This window comes from Podarcis bocagei, assembly GCF_964188305.1.
Source record: "Podarcis bocagei genome assembly, chromosome: 7".
NCBI lineage: Eukaryota > Metazoa > Chordata > Lepidosauria > Squamata > Lacertidae > Podarcis > Podarcis bocagei.
In genome coordinates, this window is record NC_138132.1 from 67910622 (window position 1) to 67934741 (window position 24120).

Consider the following 24120-nt stretch of genomic DNA (forward strand, 5'->3'; position numbering starts at 1 on the left):
GGGGCGGGGCTCCTGTCACGTTGCGTGGATGTGTGTAAAGTGTGAGGGGAAAGAGCGAGCGGAGGCGAAGGTCGGTGCTGATGGCGGGTGAGTGAATGGGAGAAGTGGGGCGCCCAGAGCCGGGTTGCCCCCGCCACCACGTGCGTCCTGAGGACTAGCAACTTGGCTGGACCCGGTCGTTTTTGTGGGGAGCGGGGAGGAGTAAAGGTAAAGAGTTGCCAGTTGGTGTTTGTTTTGAGGAGGAATCACCTAAAAGACACGCACTTCAATTCAGCTCAGTCGGTAGAGCAGGGAGGGTCTATTAATATCACGGTCGTGGGTTCGAGCCCCGTCTGCATTGTAGGGGGTTGGACTAGATGACCCTGGGGTCCCTTCCAACTCCAGGACAGATAAAAGGGCGGGGTTTCCGTAAGGATCGTAGTCAAATGTTTCTCCGTCCCAGTTAAAGCTCCCTGTGGCCGTGGCCCCCTTTTGTCTTGAGGTCTCTCTCCTTGCCTGGCTTTTGCTCTTTCTCCCCAATCGTGCGTCTGAAGATTGCGTTTACTCCCAGAGCCCCGACCCTCCAGGATAGGGAGCAGGAGAAATCTGCTTTGCCTCTGTGGTTTTTTCCCTGTGGGGGGTTGTTGTTTTTTGGGGGGGGAAGCTGCTTTGCTTTCCCTAGGACGGGGTGAAACTTCGCCTGGAGTCGTTTTCTGCTGCTCTGTTGCGTTAAAAGCCTCCAAACCTCGGGAGGGGGGCGGGGCAGGGGAAAGGGCTGGGAGAGACCAGCACAGCAGCCTCACGGTGCCTTGCGGTGGTGGTGAAAAGATGCGCCCATTGTTTAAACATTGCAATCAAAAGTACAGTATAGAACTCCTCCCAGGTCTCCACCTCTTTCTCTCCCACTAGCCCACTTCCCAGGAATGATAATAAGCATTTTTGCTGTGTTTCCTTTTACCTCTCCATGATTCTCATCCTTGTATCTGTCTCTCCACCAATCGTACTGTAGTGGTGGCTATTGAGAACAGGGTGACACAAGGATGGGGCAGGGGTGGGGCGTGATACTTTGTGTATATATAGTTTGATTTCTATCTATGTTTAGTTGTTTTCCAGTTTTTTGTTGTTGTTTTACTGTGCTCTTATTTTTATCCGTAAGCTACTTTGAGTCCCCGTCAGGAAAAGCTGGAGTATAAATAAATAAACATAATAATATACAATAATAATTAGTATTGGGCTAAGCTATAGGGATCATTGGGATAGGGCCCGCTGTTTAAAGGAAGATCTTTTTCCTGCTGTGGAGTAGGATGTCCATTAAATATTTTGGTATGTACGTACGCGCACACACACTCTTTGTTCCCTTCATCTTTAACAGTTCTTTACAGGTATGGTCTTCACCTGTTGCAAGAAGACATGTGTTTCAGATTTATTCCGGGGCAGCAGGGAGAGATTTAGACAGTTGGCTGCAAAAACATCTTTTGAAACTAAGCAATGGTCTCTGCATCATCTAATCTAGGGCACCAGAAAGTTCAGAAAGTAAAAATCTGTAGGCCTAATTTGCTTGGTCTTAGCTACCATGTCAGACTATTGTGGGAATGGAATTCCACTTCACCCATAACTTAAGATTATTCAGGAATGTGGCTCATTTGCTTTCTGTTCAGTTAGCCAGGGGCCTTGTGTAGTTGTGCAGGTAGTTATGAGTAGGTTCCTCACAAAACTTTGCTTCAGCACTTGTCAGTTAAACACTATTTCCAGTTCCTCCATTTTAAGACGCATGCACGCGCGCGCACACACACACACACACACTGATGTCTAGGGCACACTGCCCTGTTTCCCCCCACTTTTGTTCATACTAGCCTCATTCAAATCTTCATGCCCCCAATGTTACTAGGTGCTACTCAACCCCCAACCTTCCCCTGATGAGACTTTCAGGCATGTTTAGGTGAAAACTTAAAAGCTTCTCCTCCTGCCCCTCCTCATTTAAGAGTCTCCTTTTAATAAGATGTGGAGTGCACAAGATCCCTTGCGGGAAGATCTGGTGTGAAATTTCCATGCAAGTTGTGTTACCTTGTTCAGGACTATTGCCAGAAAAGGTCTATTGTGCAGTGTTCCTCTCTCCCTCCCTATTCAGCTTGGATTTATTATTTTCTTGCTTAGAGTTGATTGCTCGTCTTTTGTGACATCACTGCCTGCATTTCTGAGAGTGCTTTTCAAGCTTGCTTTTCCTCTGTTGCACTGGCTTTGAAAAAATTATTAATCCTGCCTCCCAAGAGGAAGCACACCCTGTTATAGGAAAATAAGAAGCTTGTTGCACAGTATGGACTTTGGGGTTTTGACAACACATTACAATCTGCTGGAGTTGGACGGTGGAGATGTTGGTGTTTATGGTCCTGTACCAGGCTAACAATTAGCAAATCATTTTCACTCTTCCATTGCTTCATCTAGTGTTATATAAGCAAGTGAAAAAATGCCCTGGAAGTAATTAATAGGAATTCATGGTGGCACGTTGGTCCTGATTGGCGTGCCTCCCTGTGGGCCAACTTGCAGCCTGGGAGAAGCCCTGAGGAGCTCCGTCTACCATCTCGCTTGGTGATGAGTTCTGGAGCACTTAAAAGCTTGCATACTATTTTGTGATATTTTGGTTGCCCCAATAAAGGTCATGCCCTATGGAGGACTTGCTGGTTTGTTTTTCCCTTAACAGCCATCACAGCTACCCTTACTTTTTTGTGTTGCTTCCTTGGCAGAAGTTAATGCCCAATGGTTAGTGTTGTACAACATTGTAGAACAGTGGTAGGGAGTGACTGTCCCTCCCAAGTATTGTTCGCCTCCAGCTCCAGACAACGTGGCTGATGGTCAGGGAGGGTGGGAGTTGTAACCCAGCAACACCTGGGTTTTTGAGACCATTTTGCTGGTCAACTTTGCACAATGGAGGGGTCATCTCCACACCTATGCACTTATCTGCAGATTGAATCTCCTGCTTTGGTTATACTCCTGTAATAAGGTGTGGATTCCTTGCCTCCACACTTCCCTTGGAGGCTTTCACTCTCTGAACTGCACTTGAGTCTTTGGGTGGGGAGGGGAGGGGAGAGTCTCAAGTCCAGGAATATCCCCCTGAGCTCATTTTCTTCAACCAGGGGTGGGGCATCTGTGTCCCTCCAAACGTTTCAGGCCTGCAGCTCCTATTTTCAACCATCCTGGCTGCTGGGGCTGGTGGGAGCCGAAATCCAGCAGCAACAGGCTCCCCGCCCCTGCCATAAACAGTCATTGTTGTGACCCAAGGAAGCAGCTCAGCCAAAAGGCACTTTTACCAAACAATTTAAAACATGACATGGTCCTGTTTTTGTTTCTTGTTTGAATTTTATTTCTTGCTTCCACAAGTATTGTTTCGTTGGTCCCCGGATAAAGCTGCAAACAATGTGAAGCTGGGACTCTTGCACATTACGTCCCTCTGCTTGGGTTTGGCAAGCAAGCCATGAGTCAATAAGAAGAATTTCAGGTTGGGTGTTAACAAGCATTATGTAATAATGGAGAGGAGCATGAGACTCAAGGCAGTGTCTCCTAGAGTGTCCTGGGAGCTGTTGTGAACAGAACTTGCAGTGGAATCTGTGGCAGTTTCAAAAGTTCCCTTTTCATTAAACATGCTGAGGATTGTACTGCATGTGTTTTGCCCATATTTTTTTAGCATGTGGTGTATTAACTGGGACGGTCTATTTGAAAAAGCCTTTTATGGTACCTTTACATTCGGTTACAGCAGAATTTATTGTCCTTACTGTAAACTCGTCTTTTCTTTGTTGAAGAATACCTTTCAAGTTGTGCTGTTCAGGGGTTCTAGCTTAGATACATATGATCATCAAGACGCTTCCTTTCTCTTTGGCTTTTGATGCATTTTTATTGAGGAGGCTGCCTAGCAAGGTGGCAACACCCCTCAATTTAATTAGAAAGGGAGTCTGTTGCCTGCAGCCTTTCAGCAGGTTGACTCCAGTTTCTGTTCATCAAGTATTGGTGAACCGCCTGCAAGTGTGTGGTGGAGCAGCAGCAGTGACTTGACTGAAGCACTGAGAACCAAGCTCTGCCTGCTCTTGTGTGACACTCTGGGGATGGTTCTGTGTGTGGGGTCAGCCAGCTATTCACCACAAAGATATATTCGAAAAAAGCAAGTTTGCTGAAATCCACCAAAGCAAAATCTCTCTTTGGGTGTTCTTTTCCCTCCTGTAATTGTGCAGTGAGCACAGTCAAAGTTCCATATTTCAGGAGGAGCCTCCAGGAGTGCTTGAAATATGGGGACAAGTATGTGTCAGGGTGCTGGGCTTCCCCCTCCCATGGTTGCAGTAGTAATCAGGTCTTCTGATGGACCCTAATGTGGTTATGGAAATGCAGCAGTCTGGCTTCAGTGCTGAGACATTTCAAAAGGAGTAAGATGCACCATCCTCATCTGGTTATGGGCTATTCTTCTCTCTTAGCGGAGATGTTCATCATCATTAGCTTGTCTTTCTCTTTCTCACTCTCCCTCCACTTGGCTTCTGTTTCACCAGGATGAAGGCGCTGCAGGATGAAGGCGAAGGGGAGATGGAGTCGTTGAAACAAAAGGCTTCTGCAGCTCTCAGTCGGGAGAGCTGTCTGAAGCTAACTCCCCACAAAAATCTGGGGCCATTGGGTCATCTTCAGACGGAGAGGATGCAGTAATTCTGGATGCTGTGCCCATCCAGAGGTGTCACATGAACACGTTGTTTTCAACAGTAAAATGAAAAGGGGGCGATTGCTAATGGTAGATTCATGCGGTTTTCCAGGTGGCTTAGAAGGGAGAACTTGAATTTGACCAGGCCATGGCAATAGAAGCCTCCTTACTGTAGCCCTTTGTCCGCTCACTATGAATGAGGACCTGCTCCAGGATGACTTCTTGGACCAGCAGGAAAACTGGTTGCCGGCCAACTTGGCCGAAATTGAGAACCGGGAAGGCGATACTCTTGAGCAGAATGGTACCTGCGAAGAAGCCGCCGCACAGATACGTTGTGGTGGAAGTACAGAAAGCAGCTCCATTGGAAATGAGTCCATCGGGACCAGCACTCACTGCCTTGAATCAAATGGCAGCTTGGCCAGAAATCCTGATGGGCAGGACAGATCTGTAGGTGGCAGTGGTAGCAGCAGCAGCTGCAGCAGGTAACTCTTTTTGCCAGTTTGGTGAAAAGCATGGCCGCATTCTGATTCTAAAGTTGGCGCTTATAATGTCCCAGGGTTGAAACCAGGAGCTGCTAGAACTGCTGGGCCAGAATTTAGGAGCCAAGCACCATGTCTTTGGGCCACATTTGGAGGTATTCAAGTATAGACCAGTCAGTTGTGGTCACAGAGTGACACTTGGGGGATGAATGGATGCAAAGTTCCAGGGAGGAGTAGGTGACTCTATCCTCCCTTCATCTCCACCATCCAAGAATTGGGTGGGCTCAATACTGCCCCCCCAAAAAATCGGGTAACCTTCACTGATCCATGTAGTGCTTGCTTTGGGATGAAGGCATCCCCATCATATTAACCAGTTTTGGCAGGAGTGAAATAAGAAAGAGTTGCCAGCTGATTTCCTCCACGCAGAGCAGAAATGCCCTTCTAAAGGCAGTATTGGGTTAATTGCAGCCTTGGCCAGCCTGGTGCCTGCCAGTTGCCTTGGACTAAAAGTGGGTTAATCCCTTAATCCACAGATCCTTTCATGCAGCAGCAGACTTCCCGCAATTGTGCATATGATTGGCATTGCGGGGGGGGGGGGTGCAATAAAAATTTAAAACCACAATAGTGAGGCACAGCAAGTAAGTAAATTAAACCACAGGAGACTTCAGAAGCCACCAGAATACATACTTTTTTAAAATTCAAAACCCCCGGAGAAAGAAAGAACTGTTCCCATCCTTCCTAGAGAGGCCATTCTACAGCTCTGGAAGCAATTTCAGAAAAGGCCATGCTCCTAGCCATGCCTCTTGGAAAGTGGGATATGGAGCAGGGTTCAAAATGGGGGCATAGGAGTCCATACAGAGGGCGCTATTATCTTGGGCCATAATGGCTTTTAAAGGCATGCTTCAGTGCTCTCGGATATTTTAGCTAATGGCCAGGCAGTCTGAAGTGTTTATGGGGCTTGTGACAAGAAACGTAGAGCCTGGAATGTGCAAAGTGCCATAAACAAATAGGGTTCGATGCGCCAGCCTTGCTCACATACTGGTCCTGTTAGATGACAGAGCTCCAGGTCCTTCTTTACAGCACAAGGAGCAACCTTTCTTTGTGCTGGAGCAAACATGGCTTTCAGCTTCTCCCCAACCAAAGCAGATATCACCTAAGAAAGGCCCTTCTTTCTAAAATGTGCTGTTGTGCGTTTTTTTGTATTCATCTGCAGTGAGCTGCTTTGTTGGAACCAAAGTAATAATAGAAAGCTGAAGCTGCTGATCCAGGAAATGAAGCAATATCTCCCTGCAGAGCAGGTGGAGAGTTGCAGCAAGGCCAGCACCCTCTGTGCCCTGAACTACGCTCTCAAGTGTGTCCAGCAGATCCAAGGTACGTGGGTGCATTTGAAGAAATCCCACACTGCACGTGTCGGCCTGTGCCCCAACTCCCATCTATTGGCATGGCTGTATGATGCTGGGGATGGACTCCAGTGTTCTGGAGGGTGCTGAAGGGTGGCACATGTAATGGCAATTTCCTGGGTTCCATCTCTCTTGTGCTCACTCACATGAGCAAGCAGTGTAACCCAGGAGGGTGCACCTGCCAAGGCAGGGACTATGAGAGGGCACACAGAATATGTTGGGCTTTCAGGAAGGGGCCACTGGCCGCTCGTGGTGTTCAGTGACAGCATGACTTTGAATTCTTCCTTAGAAAGGGATCTTGAATCTGGCATGGTCATTTTACAAGCAGGGTTACGTAAGAAATACCCCAATTTGCCACCTGTTCATTGCTGATTTCTCCCCTCTGCCTCTTGCTTCCCTTGCCTCCTCACCAGCTGACAACAAAGTTTCTAAGGCTTTTGGTAAGCATGGAGCACATCAGACCGATGCCCCTGTGTATGGAGTGGAAGAGCTGGCAGCCATCATGTCTGAGCACACCCCCAAAAACACAGTAAGTGACCCGAATGCTAATTGGGGCTCTTTGCCCATTTCAGGTGTACTGGTCAAAGAGTTAGCAGCAGCTCCAAGACGCTTCATAAAACGTAACCACCACAAAATGGCTGTTGTCTTCCTTCGCTGTAAAGCTGCATCTCTGCTTCACTCTTAGAGAAGGGATGACAGAGACCTCCCAAGAAGTACTAATGAGTGATAAAAGCACTGAGCAGGAATTGGTGGATCTGTCTGTGTGCAGGTCCCTGGGACACTTTTGTTTCTCAGCCTCTGGAAAACAAAAGGCCGCGAGGGTTCTGTGTTGATGTCAGTAACCTATCTCCATTCTGAATCAGGTGGGGGAGGGACCTTTTAGATGAAGCAAGGCCACATTCCCTAGTAGGTGGAGCCAGAAGCTGAAAGCAAGGCAGAGCAAGAGATGTGTCCCTTAGCTTTGTACAGCTGGCTACATTTCAACCAGAGAATTTCTTAAACATGCATATCTCCATCCTCCCCCTAGGCAAGCAGGAAATCTTCTCACACTTCAGGACTCATTCCTCTAGGCAAGAAGCACTTGGTGGAGGGCAAGGAGTGGGGCCGCTGGTAGAGGAGCAGGGCTTGAAGAGAGTCCCAAGAGAGGGAGGCATGGAGGGCACATTTGACCCTTGGACCTTAAGGGCCCTTGCTTCTGGTTTAAGGACATACCATGTAGCTGAGAAGCGGCAGGTGGCAACTGGATCCCGATTTGTAACCTGAAAACTGAACATCTGTGTCTCTCTGTGATCTTGTTGGCTTGCCAAGTGGCTCCTGCTGTTCTGGCTGTGCTTGAGGATTGTGCTTTTTTTCCTCCAGGACACCTTTGTAGCCATCTTTTCATTGCTCTCTGGGCGGACTGTGCATGTCTCTGAGCAAGCCGCCTCTGTCCTGAATTGCAAAAGGAAATGCTTGGAGTCCTGCCGCTTTGCAGAGCTGTTGGCTCCCCAGGATGTGGGCGTCTTCTACACTCACACCAACCGGGCTCACCTGCCACTTTGGAATACGGAGGCCCCAAAAGGTGAATTGCTCTGCCCGGGGAAATTTCATCTCATGTGCATGGTTGTATAAAATGCAAAACACTTGAATGAGTTGTAAATATTGTGCTCCAGATAAACACAGAGAATTACCTGGTTTACCAGTAATTCTTGTGTTGCTATTACAATATTGCAGCACATAGTCACAACCTAACCAAATGGGGGGGGGAGGGGGGAACCCTCCAATCTTCAGGCCAGATTTGACCCGACATGTGTCCCAATTTTTGCCGGGCTCTTTCAGCTCCCACACACCTGATGTCACCTGTGACATCTGTATGGGACAGGTAGAGATGTGACTGAGTTGGCTGTGCAGCCAAGTTCAACACAGGGCATTTGATTGTTCAGCCAGTCCCTGCAGAAAGCATCAGCTGAAGGGCACTGAGTTTACCCACTGGGCCAGGCAACCGACTTGAGTTCCGCTCCTGGAACTTGATAACACAGCTGATTCCTGCTGTTCCTCACCAGCTGGCTGCTGGGTGGTTGGGAAGGACTTTGACAGGTGGACATGACAACCTGTCTGTCTGTCATCTGACAGGACATCTGGTACTTGACTCGCTCACCTATCAGAGTTAGCCTGTGGGGTTGGGGACAGATAATGTCGTTAAAAACTTGTGCACGCTCTTGCAGCACTGAAAGTTCAGAGACTAGTCCTGGGAGAAATGGGCTGAGGGTGGAGGGGTGGGCAGGTCAAGGGCACAAAGAAGTAGTTGGTCTTCTTTGCATGCAGCTCATCTGACCATGGAATGGGAGCTGAGCATGAGCTTTTAGTTGCATAGGAGAGCTGAAAAGAATGCTAATATATTTCACATTTGGCAACTCATGCAGTTCTTTGGTTTCAGATAGTACATGGGTAGACGAGTCTAAAAAGTCTGAGGCACAAATTTTCACAGCCGTCTAGCAGCTATGGTGACTCATTTACCAGAAGTAATGTATTTAGCATTAACTCTAGAAGTATATACTCAGTTCTGACCAAACTGAGCCTGCTAGAGTGAAATATACTTCCACTCCCATCTTCTCTGGTCTTGGTGGGCAAAAAGGCCATCTTAGTTTTTGAAGTAGGTGCTGGGGGTGAGAGGGTACTAAGATGTGCATGCTGAGAACGAGGAGAATTAATAAACAAATGTTGGTCTCTTTGTGTATTTTTGCCCTTACAGACTCACTTTATGAATATGCACAAGTGAAGTCCTTTTTCTGCAGACTAAGGTGAGTATTATGCAGGATTATGGTAAGAAGAGGGGTGTTACAAGCTATTTTCACCAGAACTTTTCTGTGTGCATGTTGATGCCCAAGCATTTTAGGATGGTAGTGGTGACATTTCTTCCTATTACCACCCTGCTTCATTTTACGAGATTAACTGGAAATAGTCCTTCTCCCCCCCCCCCCACTTGGTAGTAGAATCTGTGACTACAAGGTGATCCAGTTTCTTACTAAAAGGAAGCGTTTGGCTGTAGACTGTTCCTACTGTTATAACACTTTGATGCTAAAATGCTGCTCTTCAAAGGAGACAAAGGAATCAAGCATCAGAGTGAATTAACAGGACTGCAGCTTCCTCTTCCTTCTAGCCAGAAACCTAGACAATCCCTTGCCATTTGGAGTAAACTTCACCTGTAACTGACGAATCAATGGTTTTCTGTTGTTTTGTTTGCAGGGGAGGCAAAGGTCAAGACCGAGAGGAGCACTACTACCCATTCCGGATGACCCCTTATTTGATCAACTTCTCTGTCTCTGATCCCAGTGGGCCGATGTCTTGTTGCTTGGCTCTCGCTGAAAAAATCCACTCTGGCTATGAAGGCAAGAAAAGGGGAACTCCAGTTAAAATTGGCTGGGCTAAAACCCAAGTGTTTCATGCTAGATTCTGTTATGTTTCCATCCCATCTTCTTCTGGGAATTAACTTTGGGACTGGATTGCACCCAGCATCCCTGTTAAATGGTCTGTGTGTGTCTCATGGATGTGTCGGGATGTAGACAAGGCGGATGCTTTCAATTCTTGTGTGTGAGCCAGTTTGACAGAACATTTCAACTTCCTGGTCAGCATGCAAGGGAATATGGACTGTAGCCAAGCAGACCCACTGAAATTAATACCACCTAAGTTAGTCATATCCATTAACTGCAGTGGGTCTGCTCTGAAAGGCACTAACCCTGGATAAAAATTCCATTACTCTAATCTAATTCTGTGAACGAAGGGAGGTTCTAGATGGAACAGTATCTCTTTTCTTTCCTCAGCCTCTTTTGATAAGGAAGGGCTCCTGAAACCCAGAGAGAGAGTTCCTGAAAGTGTTGAGTGTTGTGGGTCCACTGTCAGAAAGGAAAGTTGCTTGGGTTCACATGAACCTCTAAGTGGATCTTGAGCTATCACTGATACTTTGTGTTTCTTTCTTTTAAATTGTTAGCTCCTCGAATTCCTGTAGAAAAGAGGATCTTCACCACCACTCACACCCCAGGCTGTCTCTTTCTGGAGGTGGATGACAGGTGACGACTTTTATCTTGCTCATACATATGAGGTGTGTTGCTGGCAATGCCAGAGAGAAATGCCATTAGGGGCTGATGCGTTGTCTGTTGCAGGCATGGGGTGCGCCCCTCTGTGGCCCTCCAGAGCTTGTTGGACTCCACCTGTGAACTGTCCCGGCAGGCAGCGTGGCCAGGGGTCCGAGGTGGCAATGGGAGTTAGAGTCTAGCAACCCCTGGAGGACACAGATGCTCCCCACACAATGGGTGTATTGCTTTGTCTTATCCTAATAGTAACCAAAGAGCTGTCTCCTGAAGGCTTTTGAAAACACCCTGAACTCATGAAAGGTTCAATGAACAGCTGAAAAAACGCAGCCCTCCCGGTGTGGAACCATTCATGAATTGGTGGTGATGGGAATGGCCTTTCTGGGTGATTGACTGAGATCATAGCCAACATGTGCTTAATAGTGCCATTTTCTTGATGTTTAAAAGCCCCCCCCCCCCAGTTTCTATGTCACAAAAGGCTCCCTTACAAGGTTGGTGTTTGCACTGTGCTTTTGTCAATTGGCCGCTGCATTGCTCGATTTCAGGGCGGTGCCTCTGTTGGGATACCTGCCCCAGGATTTGCTTGGGACGTCCATCTTGCAGTACCTTCACCCGGACGATCGACCCATCATGGTAGCCATTCATCGTAAAGGTAAGTTTCAGTCTCTCATCTGCCTTTGGACCTGATGTGGGTGGAGGGAGTGTCCTCAGTGTCACAAGAGGAAGGGAGCAGGTTTTTCCCTGCTCAGCTCCCATTCCGTGGTCAGACGAGCCGCATGCAGGGAAGAGGGTGATGCTGTTTTGGAGCAATGAGGCCTTTGCGTGCATTCTCTCTCCCCAGAAGTGGAGGCTTCCACTCCCATGGTGTAGTGCCTGTAGGTGAGCCAGTTGCTCATCTAAGGGACTATTTTGGGGACCATTTGTTCTGCATGTTTTTTAACTTCAACCCATTCTGGATTTTATTTCAATTTGTTTCTTAACCTCTGCATTCAGGCCATAGAACCCATAGCAAAGGCTCATGGGATTGCAATTGCAAAGGCTCCTGCGATTGCTAACTATTTTATTGCTTTTTTCATGCCATTTTGAAATTTACTGCTCTTTTTGGGCTGTTTTTGCCCTTTTTGCAGTTTAAATTGATTTAATTATCTCCTGGTCACACATGAGTAGAACACGTGTAAGTGGGAGACACCTGTATTATGTTCACTGACCAGCAACAGCTCTCCAGGATTTCAGGCAAGAGTCTCTCCCAACCCTACCTGGAAGTCATAGAATCAGAGTTGGAAGAGACCCTGAGGATCATAAATCCAACCCTCTGCAATGCAGGAATAGGCAGCTGTCCCATATAGGGGTTGAACCTGCAACCTTGGCTTTATCAATACCATGCTCTATCCTATCCAACTGAGTTATCCAGGATGCCAGATGCTGAGGATTGAACTTGGGATGTTCTACATGCAAAGCAGACACTCTACCACTGGTTGCCCCCCCCCCATAACCTCTCTCCTTCTGGCCAAGAAGAATGATAGAACTTTGCATTAAGCTAGTTCCACTAGGTGCGCTTCCATTGGCTTTTGTCAATCCAGCCTTGTCTTTGTCTCTGGCTTTTACTCAGTTCTGAAGTTTGCGGGCCGCCCTCCCTTCGAGCACTCGCCCATCCGATTCTGTACTCAGAATGGGGACTACGTCATCCTGGATACCAGCTGGTCCAGTTTTGTGAATCCGTGGAGCCGGAAGGTCGTCTTTATCATTGGGCGGCACAAAGTCAGAACGTAAGCCTCCTGAAGCCACCGTGTTTGGGGTTTGTCATCTTTCCCTTGACACCCAGAGCCAATAAGGAGAATTCAGATTGGATTGATACTGTGCTCCTGTGTGTGGGGGCCTGTAGAACTGGTGTAATAATTTGGGTTTAGTCCTACTCAGAGTACAGTCGTTAAAATCAATGGCTGTGGATAGCTTGGGTCTGTTCATTTAAATGGGTCTCCTCTGAGTAGGATTTACGTGAATACAACACAAAGATGGTGAGGCATGTGGCATATTACAAGGGCTTTAAATAAAGATGATGCCAATTTATCAGAGCAGGTCCAGTCAGCATCTTGCATGGTGCAGCAGTAGCAATTTCCCAGGAGTGCTAAGCTAAGGCACTGCTGTTTATTCTGGCTCTCTGCTCTCCAGGACCTGTTGAGATGCTAAGCGTTGAGCCTGGGATCATCTGTATGTAAAGCATGTGCACCTCCCCTTCGCTAAGGCCAGAGCAGATCTGACTTGCATCATTTTATAAGCCACAAAGTCCAAACGTAGGAAGATTCTGGCTAACGAAATGCTTGTGGCCAGTACCTGGAGGCTGGAGCTAGACAGGGAGCCCAGGGGAGACTGAGGGATTCAGATTCTTGCTGTCAGCTGACTTCTGACTGATCACATGCTGGGCGTTTGCAGCTGAATCTTGTGATTCTTAGTAGACCCTTCCAGGAAGACCCTGGTGCTGGAGCCTTCTGGCAGGGAAGCAGACCAGCAACTCTGAGCTTCGCATTGAGTTTGCTGCTTCCTTCACTTCTGAGGCTGGGGAAGGAGAGTGTGAAGAATCAGGGATCCAGGCAGGGCTTGGGAGGGGCCGTTGGGGGCTCAAGTGAGGCATCTGTGAGATGGAGCTCTTTCAGGCTGCCTCAAGACTGCTGGGCTTTGGTGCAAGGCCCTCGGCTTCTTCCTCAGAAAAGCTTTTCATGGGGTTTGGGTTGGGCAGGATCCTGACACTTCGTTAAAATTTGCCTTCGCTGCAGCAAAAGAAAGGATGCCATGCCGGATATTATTGACATAGAATTTCTGTTTTGTGTTCAAATTGTTCATTGTTGAAATACTGTCTTCTCATGAGCCTCTCCGCTTGCTGCCAGGGTATTTCTTAGCCCTGCTCTAGCCTGTTTGGGCTTCCTTGGGCTGCCACAGACATTTCTCAAGCTCCGCTTTAATCCAGGCCTTGTGTAGGAGAGCTCCTTACTTGGAAGAGCGTTTTGTTTCTAAGATATTCTGAAAATTCATTTTCAATTTGTGTCATTAGCAGATAAGGCCAGTTGTTTCCTTTTCTTTTCCCCACAGCAGGAACAGATTTCTTTGAGTATCCAGCTACGTACTACTCAGATCTACCCTAAGTTAATCATTTTCATTCACTACAGTGGGCCAACTCTGAGTAGGACTTGCACTGGATACAACCCTCTGGGTTTACTCTTTCATCAGTCTGTTTAACATTATCCAGCTGAGGAGCCAGAAGAACTCTGCTGCAGAGCTAATCCCTTTCCTTGAATAACTCACTCCTGTAATCTTGTGATACAGACCTTCCCTCATCTAGTGTCAAGATGACGCTCTGCTTCCATTCATGCTTTGCAGGAGCCCTCTGAATGAGGATGTCTTTGCAGCAAGAAGCAAGGGGATGAACAGGGTTGACAAGGAGATCTGGGAGCTCCAAGGACAGATCTATAAGCTGCTTCTGCAAGTAAGGAGGGGAATGCAGCTCCAAGCTGGGATGCCTTCTGTCGGGTGGGGGCAGGGTGCATGTCAGCATTTTCCTCTCCGTGTGATCCAGAGGCATGCAGCTGACAGGAACGATTGCTGCAGCCCTTCCCAGGCTTTGGAAGACCTCTGTTTTTCTTTATTTCCAGCCTGTTTATAGCAACGGTTCTAGCGGTTACGGAAGCCTTATTAGCAATGGATCTTACGAGCACTACATCAGTGTGGCGTCTTCCAGTGACTCCAATGGGAACTGTGCGGAGGAAATACAGAGAGAACTGGTGAGTCTCTGGTCATTCACAACCAGCCTGCAGTACAGGTAGCGGCTGGGGGGCGGTGTTGTGGGGGTGCCTCTTGCCTGTTAACTAGCAAGGAAGCTTGCGAAGGAAGTGGATTTAGAGGGGTTTGAGTCAATGGGTATTCTATTCTACTTAATTTTAAAATTATTTGTAAACTGCTCATTGTCAAAGAGACAGAGGCCCTCTGCCATTAAATATACCCGGTAATGGGGCCGAGTCTACAAGCTGACCATGGCTACAGCATCCTGCCATTTTTTTGTACTGCTGTTTGTGTTCCACTGTTCCCTTCCCACCCACCCTTACTTTTGTGTAACATCTTGCCTCTTGAAGAGGCCTGGAGAGAACTTGAAATCCCCACACACCTTTGCAACGGCTTGCTTTGTCCTAGTGAAAGTCTTGGCCAGCTGTGGGTTTGGTAGGTTTCTCTTATGGACCAATATTGCTACCTTTGCTTCATTCATCCTTTGTCCCCCCTGCCCCAGATGTCCTTACAGCAGATCTTTGTGGATGCCAACAGACTCAAGAATGCAGGTCAGCAGCTGTACATTGAATCACACAGTAAGCCTCAAGCTGGAACTCCCAGGGCAGAGCAGCCAGGAGGTGAGTTCATGGGGGCGACAATGGCCAGGGAGTGGAAGGGATGCATCGTCGAGGGTGCCTGCCCCAAGATGGGGAAAATGGTCCAAGACAGATTGATCTTTGGGGACAACAAACATTATAATCTGGAGCCAGTGGGAATGACATTGAGACCAGGGGCAAGTGGCCAAGTGGTGGTGGTCACCCCACTTCATTGTAAGGGACGTTCTCTTTCCCCCTCCCCCCTCTCCCAATTTTCTAGACCAAAACCCGGGTGTTCCCCCTTTGACTCTCATTGACCCACCAGCTGAATCTTGTGATGTTTTGAGAAGCACCAACCATGTCCTGTCCTATCAGCAAATTAACTGTATGGACAGCATCATCAGGTAATAACAACATGGCGTCTCAGCAGGTGTCAATGCTCCTGAAGTCTTGACTTCCTCCTCAGTCCCTGCTAGGCATTTCTCATGCCAGCAAAATTCAGTTTCTGTACCTCGTAAAAAGAAGAGTGATCTGTCTGTGAGGCCCTCGGAATAAGGTTGTGCTGCTTTCTCTGGTGAATCATGTTATTTTCCCTTTTTCTGTTGTTTTGGACTACTTAGCCTTCCTTTCTAAGCCTCAGGGATCTCAAAGCAGGTTGGGGCAGGGGGAGACATAAATACAGTCATACCTTGGTTTTCGAACTGCTTAGCTCTCGAACGTTTTGGCTCCCAAACGCCGCAAACCCAGAAGTGACTGTTCTGGTTTGTGAACTATTTTTGGAAGCTGAATGTCTGACGGGGCTTCTGCGGCTGCTGATTGGCTGCTTTGGTTTTCGAACGTTTTGGAAGTTGAACAGACTTCCGGAACAGATTCTGTTCAACTTCCAAGGTACGACTGTAAATAGAAACGTTTATCAAAATAAAACCACGCTCAATTCTAGTAGTGTGGCAGAAATTATATAGTGTCTGTGTGGAAACAGGATTACATTCAGGCAATTCCTAGCATCATCCTAGGCACCAGTAGCTCCCCCCACAAAAAAAACCCTTGAGGTCAGCGGGTGGGGCTGAGCAGCTAGATCTCTCTTGGCCCTTACGGGGGGCCAAGTTTGCTCTTCTGTTGGCATCATTAGACCATTCTGTTTGTATGTTTGAGTGTGGTGTTTTATGTTCTCCCTAACAGACCAATGTATTAAGCATAGAAGTGCTTGATAGAATTTCCCCACTTTCTAAAGTGTCAGAGGACCATGGGGGGGGGGTGCGCGCGCGAAGAGAATACCTGCATAAATTCAATGAAACAGAGGGTTGGATTGATCCTGATCTTTGAAACTTGCCTACTCCTTCGCTCCCATTCTGATTGGCTGGGTGAACAGCTTATATTCACGGACTTAGAATAGGAAGATGCTCATGCTAGGCTCCTGATTGCAGATACCTGGAGAGTTGCAACAGTCCCGCCCTGAAAAGGAAGTGCGAGTCCTCTACCAATGCATCCTCTTCGTCCTCCGATGACGACAAGCAGGCTCACCTATGCCAGAATGACAAGCAAATCTTGGAAGGTGAGAGGGAGCTCAGGAAGGTTTTCAAGAGTTGTTTCAGTTTGCTGGCAGCGCAGCTGGAGGGTGCTGGTGGTAGCTGTGCTAATGGCTGTTTCTGCCAATATGTTCCAGCACTTCATGTGCTCTGTGGAAATGACTTCCTACACAGATACTTTTTTCCCATTTGAAAGCCCCACATTTATATTGATCAACTGGCTTGTCTTGGCTGTGCTTTTGTTGCGTCGTATTTTTGAAAGCATTTGCTTTAAGGTTTTTAAGTGGAGGTTGGATGGCCATCCATCTTGGATGCTGTAGTTGAGATTCCTTCATTGCAAGGGCTTGAGCCAGACGAAACTCAGGGGTCCCTTCCAACTCGACAGTTCTATGATTCTTCTCCCACTAGATGCTGCTGAGCTGCCCTTGGTTGATTCCCAGCCAAATGTGACACCCAACCTGGAAGGCGACGTAGAGCAGCAGGCCCCAGCGAGGGTGGTGAGCGGCGCTGCTGCAATGACTGACCTGGCGCTGACTGCCAAAGCATTGAGCGTGGTGTCCGCCACCAGCCAGTGCAGCTACAGCAGCACCCTGGTCCACTTCCCACACCCGGAGTCAGGTAGGTTGGCAGACGGATCTTGCTTCTCTCCTGAGAAAAACACACAAACCTCCAAGCTCCTTTGCTTGCTTACCCACCCACCTCCTCTGGATCCTGTCCCTGTCCTCCGGCAGCGGTGTAGGAACCTCACTCAGTGATTGTGGGGGACAAATTGCTTCCTGTTTATGGGCAACATCCACTGCAATGAGCACCAGTCACCTTGATTTCAGGTAGGGACCTTCCAGTTCTGTTCCAGGGAGCACACTTATTCACAGCAGTGCTTAGAGTTCCTCTGGCCTTCCTTACTTTGCCTGGCTAGACATTTGGGCCTAAGTAGGAGAGGGAGGGCCAGTGCCCAACCAGCCGAGAGTCCCAAAAGCCTTCTCCTCCACCACTTCCTCCTCCTCCTCTTTTTCCCCATATCATTCCTGTGCAGCAGATTCTCGGCGGGATAACTTTGATTCAGATGCTGTCAATCAAACGGTATCTGAGTTGCCTTCCATGTGGCATGTGGCTCCCCCTTTTGCAGCCTGAATAATCCATTCCGGTAGCCCTGCACAACATCTAGGTGAATATTTGGGTGGCAGAGAAGGAGGTTCCCGAGTGTTGTCGGCTGCCTCCTCGGGAAAGTGTGGCTGACTGTCCTCCTCCTACCCCTCACAGAAGCCACGGCGCTTGAAGAAGCCACTCTGCAAGGTGAGCAGGTGGAGCCATCGCTGGCCAACCCCACACCCAGCGCAGCTGGGGCTGGGGCTGGAGCCACCCTGGAGGAAGTCAGGCTAGTGGGGCTGACCAAAGAGGTCTTGTCGGCTCACACGCAAAAGAAGGAGCAGGAATATGTGGACCGCTTCCGCCAGAGGGCCCTGCTGTCCTCATACCGGCCAGCCTACCTCCAGCACGGAGGGGCCAGGAGCAGCCAGCCTCCTTCCCAGGACCAAGGTAGGAACCAAGTGAGCAGCAATGGTGGGGGAGGCAGAGCTGTGGCAGCTCCCCATAGTGCTCTTGCTCTCCTCCCTACAGGCCACTGAAACCTGCTTCTCTGTGTTTAGGGAAATAGCCTCCCCATATTCTTGAATGGTGTGTGTTAGGGGAAGAATTTAGCTTAGGGGCTTAGAGAGGTCTCTCTCTATTTGGCTAGCGAACAGGGTGCTATGAGTCTGCTAGAAGCCAGCTTGCTTGCTGCTGTACCCAAGAATACAGCCTGTGCCACGTTGCAATTGTAGCCTAGGTTGCAGATTACACTCGTAATGTGAGCAGCAGAGGCACAGCCAGAGACGCATCTTTATTGTGAGAGCAAAATGAAAGGTAGTTTTTGGATTGACTGAGAAGGGAGGAAGGGAACGAGAAGCGAGCAGCAATGAGGCAGAGGAGGCTGGAAAGTGAGAGAGTTTCCTTCCTTATATCTAAGAAATATGTCGGGGTAAGGGTGGGGGAACGAAGGTTTTTCAGCGGCAAGAAGAGGAGGCTTCTTGCAGGCAGTCTTTGCTGAGGGCAGAACGAGGCCCCCAAAGAGCCAGGCCAGGCTTCTGCATTCATCTCCTGACAGCGCCTTGAGAGAAGCGGTTCAGGGGTTCAAAGAGGCTCCCAGCTAGGACTTCTGCAGGCCCAAGAGCTGAGCAGAAGAGGGTATGCCAAGAGGACTGCACCTGAAAGCACAAAGTGGTTCCGCCTTGCCGGAGCCACCAAACTGTTGCCCTCTAGTTGCCGTTGGGCTCCAACTCTCTTCCCCTGAGTGGAGAGCACCTGCTGCGGGGAGGACTGCAGGAGAGGGGGAGGGGAGAGGGCCTTAGGGTCAGGCAGGTGTCAGGATGGGCAGTGTGACTGCCTGCTTTCTATCCTCAACTGGGAACCGGTGCTATTCTGCGCCTCTCCTACTGTCTATGGCAAAAGCACTCTTGGCTTAACCTGTCCTTGAACGGTCAGTCTTGGTCACCTAAACAAAGGGTGCTGCTCCCGCCTGCCTGCCTCTCTCTCTCTCTTCACAATTTCCCCGCCTTTGGCTTCTTCCTCTGCAGACGATGTCTCTCCAAAGCAGACCAGGCCGGTGGGCTGGAAAAGGAAGACCAAGCCGGGGAAGTTCAAGCGCCAGAAACCACTGGGCTCCCCCGACAGCAGGAGTGGTGCTTGGGAGGCGGATGCTTCCCAGGGACCCCACCCTGGGGCCCCAAGCTTCACCCTCCCTGCCGATCCTTATGCAGCAACGCCTGGTTTCCCTGTTGCCTCTCTGGGAGGAGGCCCTGTCTTGCCGCCTTCTGCCACTGCAGCAGCCCCAGCCACCCGACCTTACCTGCCCTACAGCATCCAGCCCCTCCCAGCATTCCCTGCTCCATACATGGGCGGCTTCATGACTGTCCTCTTTCAGAATTTCCCAGCGTATCCTCTGCCACCGCCACCTCTTTTCCTCCCTCCGCCTTCCTTCCCTGCGCAGCTCTTCCCCTGCCCCTCTGCTACTTCCTACCCCTGCCCTGTGATGCCCCCGGGCCCTCCTTCCGCTCTCCCCGTGGCAGCGCCAGGCCCCATGGAGCACCCTTCGCCCCCCTCTACCCCAGTGTCTGCTGCCGAGGAAGAGCAGCCTGCATCCTCGGGGGACCCGCCCCACCAGAGGCTCTTCAGCAACTCCCGGAGCAGCTCCCCTCTGCAGCTGGACCTGCTTCAAGAAGAGCTGCCCAAACCGCTGGAGCTGTCTGGCACAGCACAGGCCCCCCTGGCAGGCACAGGGGCCATGTGTGTAAGTTCCTGCAAGGGGCATCCCAGGTCAGGTTTTGGGAAGGGTTCGCTGCCAATGGTGGCAGATTCAGGGGGGAAATAGCGTAGTGCGCAAGGAATGCCACTCCCCACAACCCCAGCTGTTTTCTTGCTCCGTGGGCCACAGAAGGAGCTTCTCCGTCACAGATCTGTGGGGCCTTGTGAAGCTGGTGGTGGGGCATCCCACCCAGAGATCCTTGCAGTCCATGCTGCTTATTCCGCTTGGGTTTGGGTGGTGCTCTGCACATGGGGCACGGCAGCTTCAAACATGGCAATTCATTCCTCCTCCCCCCCCCCTTTCTGTCCTGGTCCTTCTGGCTCTTTCGGGAGCCGCCTAACAGCAGACGGTGGTTGTTCTAATTACGCCCTCTGTCTCCCAGGGATGCAGCTAAGGAGCGAAGAACAGGGACTTCCTGCGTTGGGTCGGTTTCCGTTCCGCTGTGTTCTCAGAGGTGGGAATCAGAGTTCTGCAGGCAAAGAGGAAAAAATGTATTGGCTCTTGAATCCAGATTGGACTGGGGAAGCTGGCACAGCTGCACTTTGGATGGGTAGAGGGTCCCTGGCTGCTGTAGCTGTGAGTTGGGCCCAGCTGACTGTGGAAATGAGACCCCCTTTGTGTGTGTTGTGTGCTGTCGTCTACCATGTGCTTTGCGTCTGTGGCTGCATTGCGCCATATGAAACAGCAGCAGGAAGCTTGTTTGGTCTCTGTTGGCAGGAGAAATCCTTGGGTTTAAAGCACCCACCCCTCCAGATGTTTTGGGCTCCTATCAGCCTCTGCCAGCGTGTCCATAGTACACTGGGAGTTGTAATCCAAACAATCTGGAGGACAGGTTAAGGAAGTCTGCAGGGCTCGTGGGCCGTATTTGCGCGACCACATTATCTGGCTCCGCGACAGGAGTTTTTTACTTTCAGAACCAGCTGAGCTGGTACCAGCTGCTATCCTGACCCCACCTGGGTGCCTGCAGAAAGCACCGCCATCTCTCCTTGAGCCCGGCAGTGACTTTGTGTGGATGGATTTGTCCCATTTCCTTTGCAGGATGAGGATGGAGAGGACAGCGTGAACAATGACAGCCACTCCGTCTCCAGTGACTTCTTCGACCTTTTGCTACTGGAAGATTCCCAGTCTGGAAGTAGCTCAGCGGCCTCTGGCAATGGGTCTGCCGAGTCCAGCTCCTTGGTCTCTGGGTCCAACGGCTCCAGCTCCAACAAAACGTCTGGTTGTGGCACAGGTAAGGCAGGCACTCTGGGCACGAGAGGGAGACCCTGAAATATTTGACGGTGGCAAATGTTAGTCCAAGCCAGTGCCTTACAATGCACTGTGTGAAGGAGGACTTCCTTTGTCTGTCCTGAATCTTCCAACATTCATCTTCTTCTGATGTCCCCAGCAGCTAGTATTACGGGAGAGGGAGAAGAGCTTCTCCTGATCCACTTTCTCCACTTAGTGGGGGAAGTTGTTCCATCCCTTTATTATTTTGATTGCCCTGTTTGAACCTTTTCCTGCTCTACAATATGTTTTTTGAGGTGAGGTGATCGGACAGTACACAATACGGTCTTACCTCGAGTTAGAGATGCTTCGGGTTGTGCGATTTCGGGTTGTGCACCACTCCGAACCCGGAAGTACCGGAACGGGTTATTTCTGGGTTTTGGCGCATGCGCAGACGCGGCGCTGTGGGTTACGAATGTGCTTCCGCACGGATCACGTTCGCAACCCGAGTGTCCACTATACTTCAAAGGCACTCACACAACACATTTGTATAAGGGCATCGTGATATCAACAGTTTTATTTTCAATTCCTTTCCTAACAATTCCTAGCGTGGAATTTGCCTTTTTCACCACTGCTACACACTGGATCAACATCTTCAGTGAGCTATCTGCTACGATCCCATTCTGACCCCATGAGCATATATGTGAAATTAGAAATTTTTGCTCCTGTGTGCATCACTTTGCACTTTCTTACACTGAATGTCATGTTATAATTTCCTGCGCATAGACCCCACTTTGGAGCTCCTCAGAAATCCCTCTTTGTTTTAACCACTTTGAACAATTTGGCATCAACAGCAAACAAGTCTACCTGAGTGCTCACCTCAACTCTAGATCATTTGTAAACAAGTTAAAAAACACAGGGCCCAGTACCGATCCTAAGGGAATTCTAGATCTCTCCTTTTCTCTGTGAAAGTAGTTCAGGCACAGGAGGGATCTGCCCGGTGTCTCCTACTGTGAAGACAGATGCAAAGAATTTGCCTTGGGATCTCTGCAGCTCCTTTTTCTTGAGTGACTGGGCCACAACTTAGAAGGAGAGGAAGTGCTGTGTGTTTCGGCTTCCACAGAAAGAGAAGCCCAAAGGGATTTGCTAGCAGGGGAACGGCCACCCTCCTCCCTGCCTTGAGATTGGCCTGTGCAGAAACCCACATCTCATTCGTGTCCACCCACCTGTCTCCAAACAGGCAGCGGAAACAGCAGCAAATACTTTGCCAGCAATGATTCCTCCGAGGTCTCAAAAAGGGGGAAGAACAGCCAAGAAGGAGGAGAAGAGGCGGAACGGCCACCGCGGCCAGCCAGGTTGGTGCGGAGGACAGTGAATAGTTTGCCTGAACCAATCCAGATGACCTACCAAATGCCAAAGCGGTGAGAAAACGCATTTGCTTTGCTATTTCTCCAAACTAGGTAGGCAGGCCCTCCTGCCTTCCAGAAGGCAGCGCTGGGAAAATTGGGATGGGGAAGGGCAAGCGGTTCAGGAAGGGGAACAAAATAGGATTTCCATAGCTTAGTCACCAGCAGGCCCCGTGATGTTTGCCCCCTTGTGAGGTGCTGGACACATTGGGTTTTTATTGTTGCTGGGAGTGTTGGCTATTGATGGAAGTCTTCTCCACCAAGGAAAATCTCCCGAAACTCTTGCAGGCACCATCCTGGTCTGTCTCCGCACTGGAGCAGAAAGAGCACGTTCTGATGAGCATCTTAACACAATGGATGAAATGTGGAATGTTTTTGTTTTTTTAATAATGGGCCAGGAAGAGAGGTAAATGGAGGAAAGGAGAGCCATGGGCAGCCCAGTCCTGGGTGGATGGATGGATGTGTTGCCTAGGGGCAGATCTGCATTTCATGCAGAGTCTTTGGAATTACAATTGGGAGGTCCTCTCATCACTCTGCTGCCCGTTCCCTAGGCTATTGTTGAGAAGGCAGAGGCAGCCCTGAAATGTCTTTGGAGTTGTTTTCAGGAACCTAGACCAATGGACCAATTTGAGGAAAGGCTTATAAAGAACAGAGAAGTGCTTTGGGTAGGGCTTAGGTTTTGCATCCAACTGCAAAATATGGATGGCAGAGAGATTGTGATTGCAAAGTAGGGAAGATTCAGTTCAGAAGGGATCTGTTGGGCCTCCAGATATTGGATTGTCTAAACTGCGCCCTAACGTCCAGCAGGATCAATGACCAGGGACAACAGCAATGGGAGTTGCAGCCCTCCAGGCATGGCTGGGGTACAAAAGGCCTGCTTTTCTGTAGCTTTAGCAGCTAATGTTGTTTTAAGGCTTTTAAGATTTTGGAGGGTGCCGCACCTTCTCTGTAGGACTCTGGGTGGTGAAAACTAGCTGAACTTTATGCAGAGGGTTGTAGGAGGAGGTGATGTCAGGATTTTGGCTTTGTCGGGCTGGTGCCTTTTCATCTAGCCAGCTTCTCATCTCTTGCAGAATTGCAGAGGAGGTGCTGAAAGAGGACCTGGAGAAGCTGGCCACCCTGGAGAGCAAGCAGCCCTGTTTCTCGGAAGGGCAGAAGGAGGAGCTGGCAGAGGTCCACCCCTGGATTCGCACCCAGACTGTCCCCCAAGAAATTGACATCCAAGTAAGGAAACCTGGGTGCATGGAAGCTGGTACTGTGGGTTTCAAATCCATGTGCTCTCACTGTACTCTTTCCGGCAACTGCTCAAAACATTTTTGTTAGGGCCAGCCCATCTGAACACGTAGAAGCTGCATGCGATTTACTTCCTTTTAACCACTGCTGACTTCAGTCATCTTTTGAATACTCTTAAATACCTGCTTTTAACTGTGTTTTATCAATCATTTTAATGTTCTGTTGCATATTTTTGTAAACTGTTTAGGAGCTCTCTTACCATCATGCAGTTTATAATATATAACAACAAATTCAATTTAAAAAACACACACACTCCTTTTCCTTTCAAATTGAGTTTGAGCCTTAGTGCAACATACTATTCAGTAACTGTCCTCAAGCAGAGATGGGAAGGCTTGGAAAAAAACCAGAAAAATTGCGGGGCGGGGACACAGACAGGTTTCCCTCGATTTTTTCCAAAGCCGCT

At 49.2% G+C, this 24120-nt stretch overlaps 1 protein-coding gene across 5 annotated transcripts in view; it reads left to right on the top strand.

Moving 5' to 3' along the window:
• Positions 1–24120, top strand: part of PER3 (period circadian regulator 3) — a 25956-nt gene continuing 1836 nt past the window's right edge. Inside the window, exons 1-21 of one of the 5 annotated variants that reach the window (XM_081201408.1) lie at positions 2–87; positions 4509–5133; positions 6344–6501; positions 6944–7059; positions 7890–8091; positions 9262–9310; positions 9756–9898; positions 10498–10576; positions 11143–11249; positions 12207–12363; positions 13970–14075; positions 14242–14370; positions 14871–14988; positions 15227–15350; positions 16371–16498; positions 16881–17090; positions 17733–18008; positions 19085–19797; positions 20851–21043; positions 22259–22439; positions 23498–23648. In XM_081201408.1, the coding sequence (XP_081057534.1) occupies positions 4844–5133; positions 6344–6501; positions 6944–7059; positions 7890–8091; positions 9262–9310; positions 9756–9898; positions 10498–10576; positions 11143–11249; positions 12207–12363; positions 13970–14075; positions 14242–14370; positions 14871–14988; positions 15227–15350; positions 16371–16498; positions 16881–17090; positions 17733–18008; positions 19085–19797; positions 20851–21043; positions 22259–22439; positions 23498–23648 (3630 nt within the window). In that variant the 5' untranslated portion in view covers positions 2–87; positions 4509–4843. Of the gene's footprint in view, positions 88–189; positions 208–4508; positions 5134–6343; positions 6502–6943; positions 7060–7889; positions 8092–9261; positions 9311–9755; positions 9899–10497; positions 10577–11142; positions 11250–12206; positions 12364–13969; positions 14076–14241; positions 14371–14870; positions 14989–15226; positions 15351–16370; positions 16499–16880; positions 17091–17732; positions 18009–19084; positions 19798–20194; positions 21044–22258; positions 22440–23497; positions 23649–24120 lie in introns of those variants that run through there. The other 4 variants (XM_081201410.1, XM_081201409.1, XR_014009982.1 and 1 more) reach the window with 4 other exon arrangements.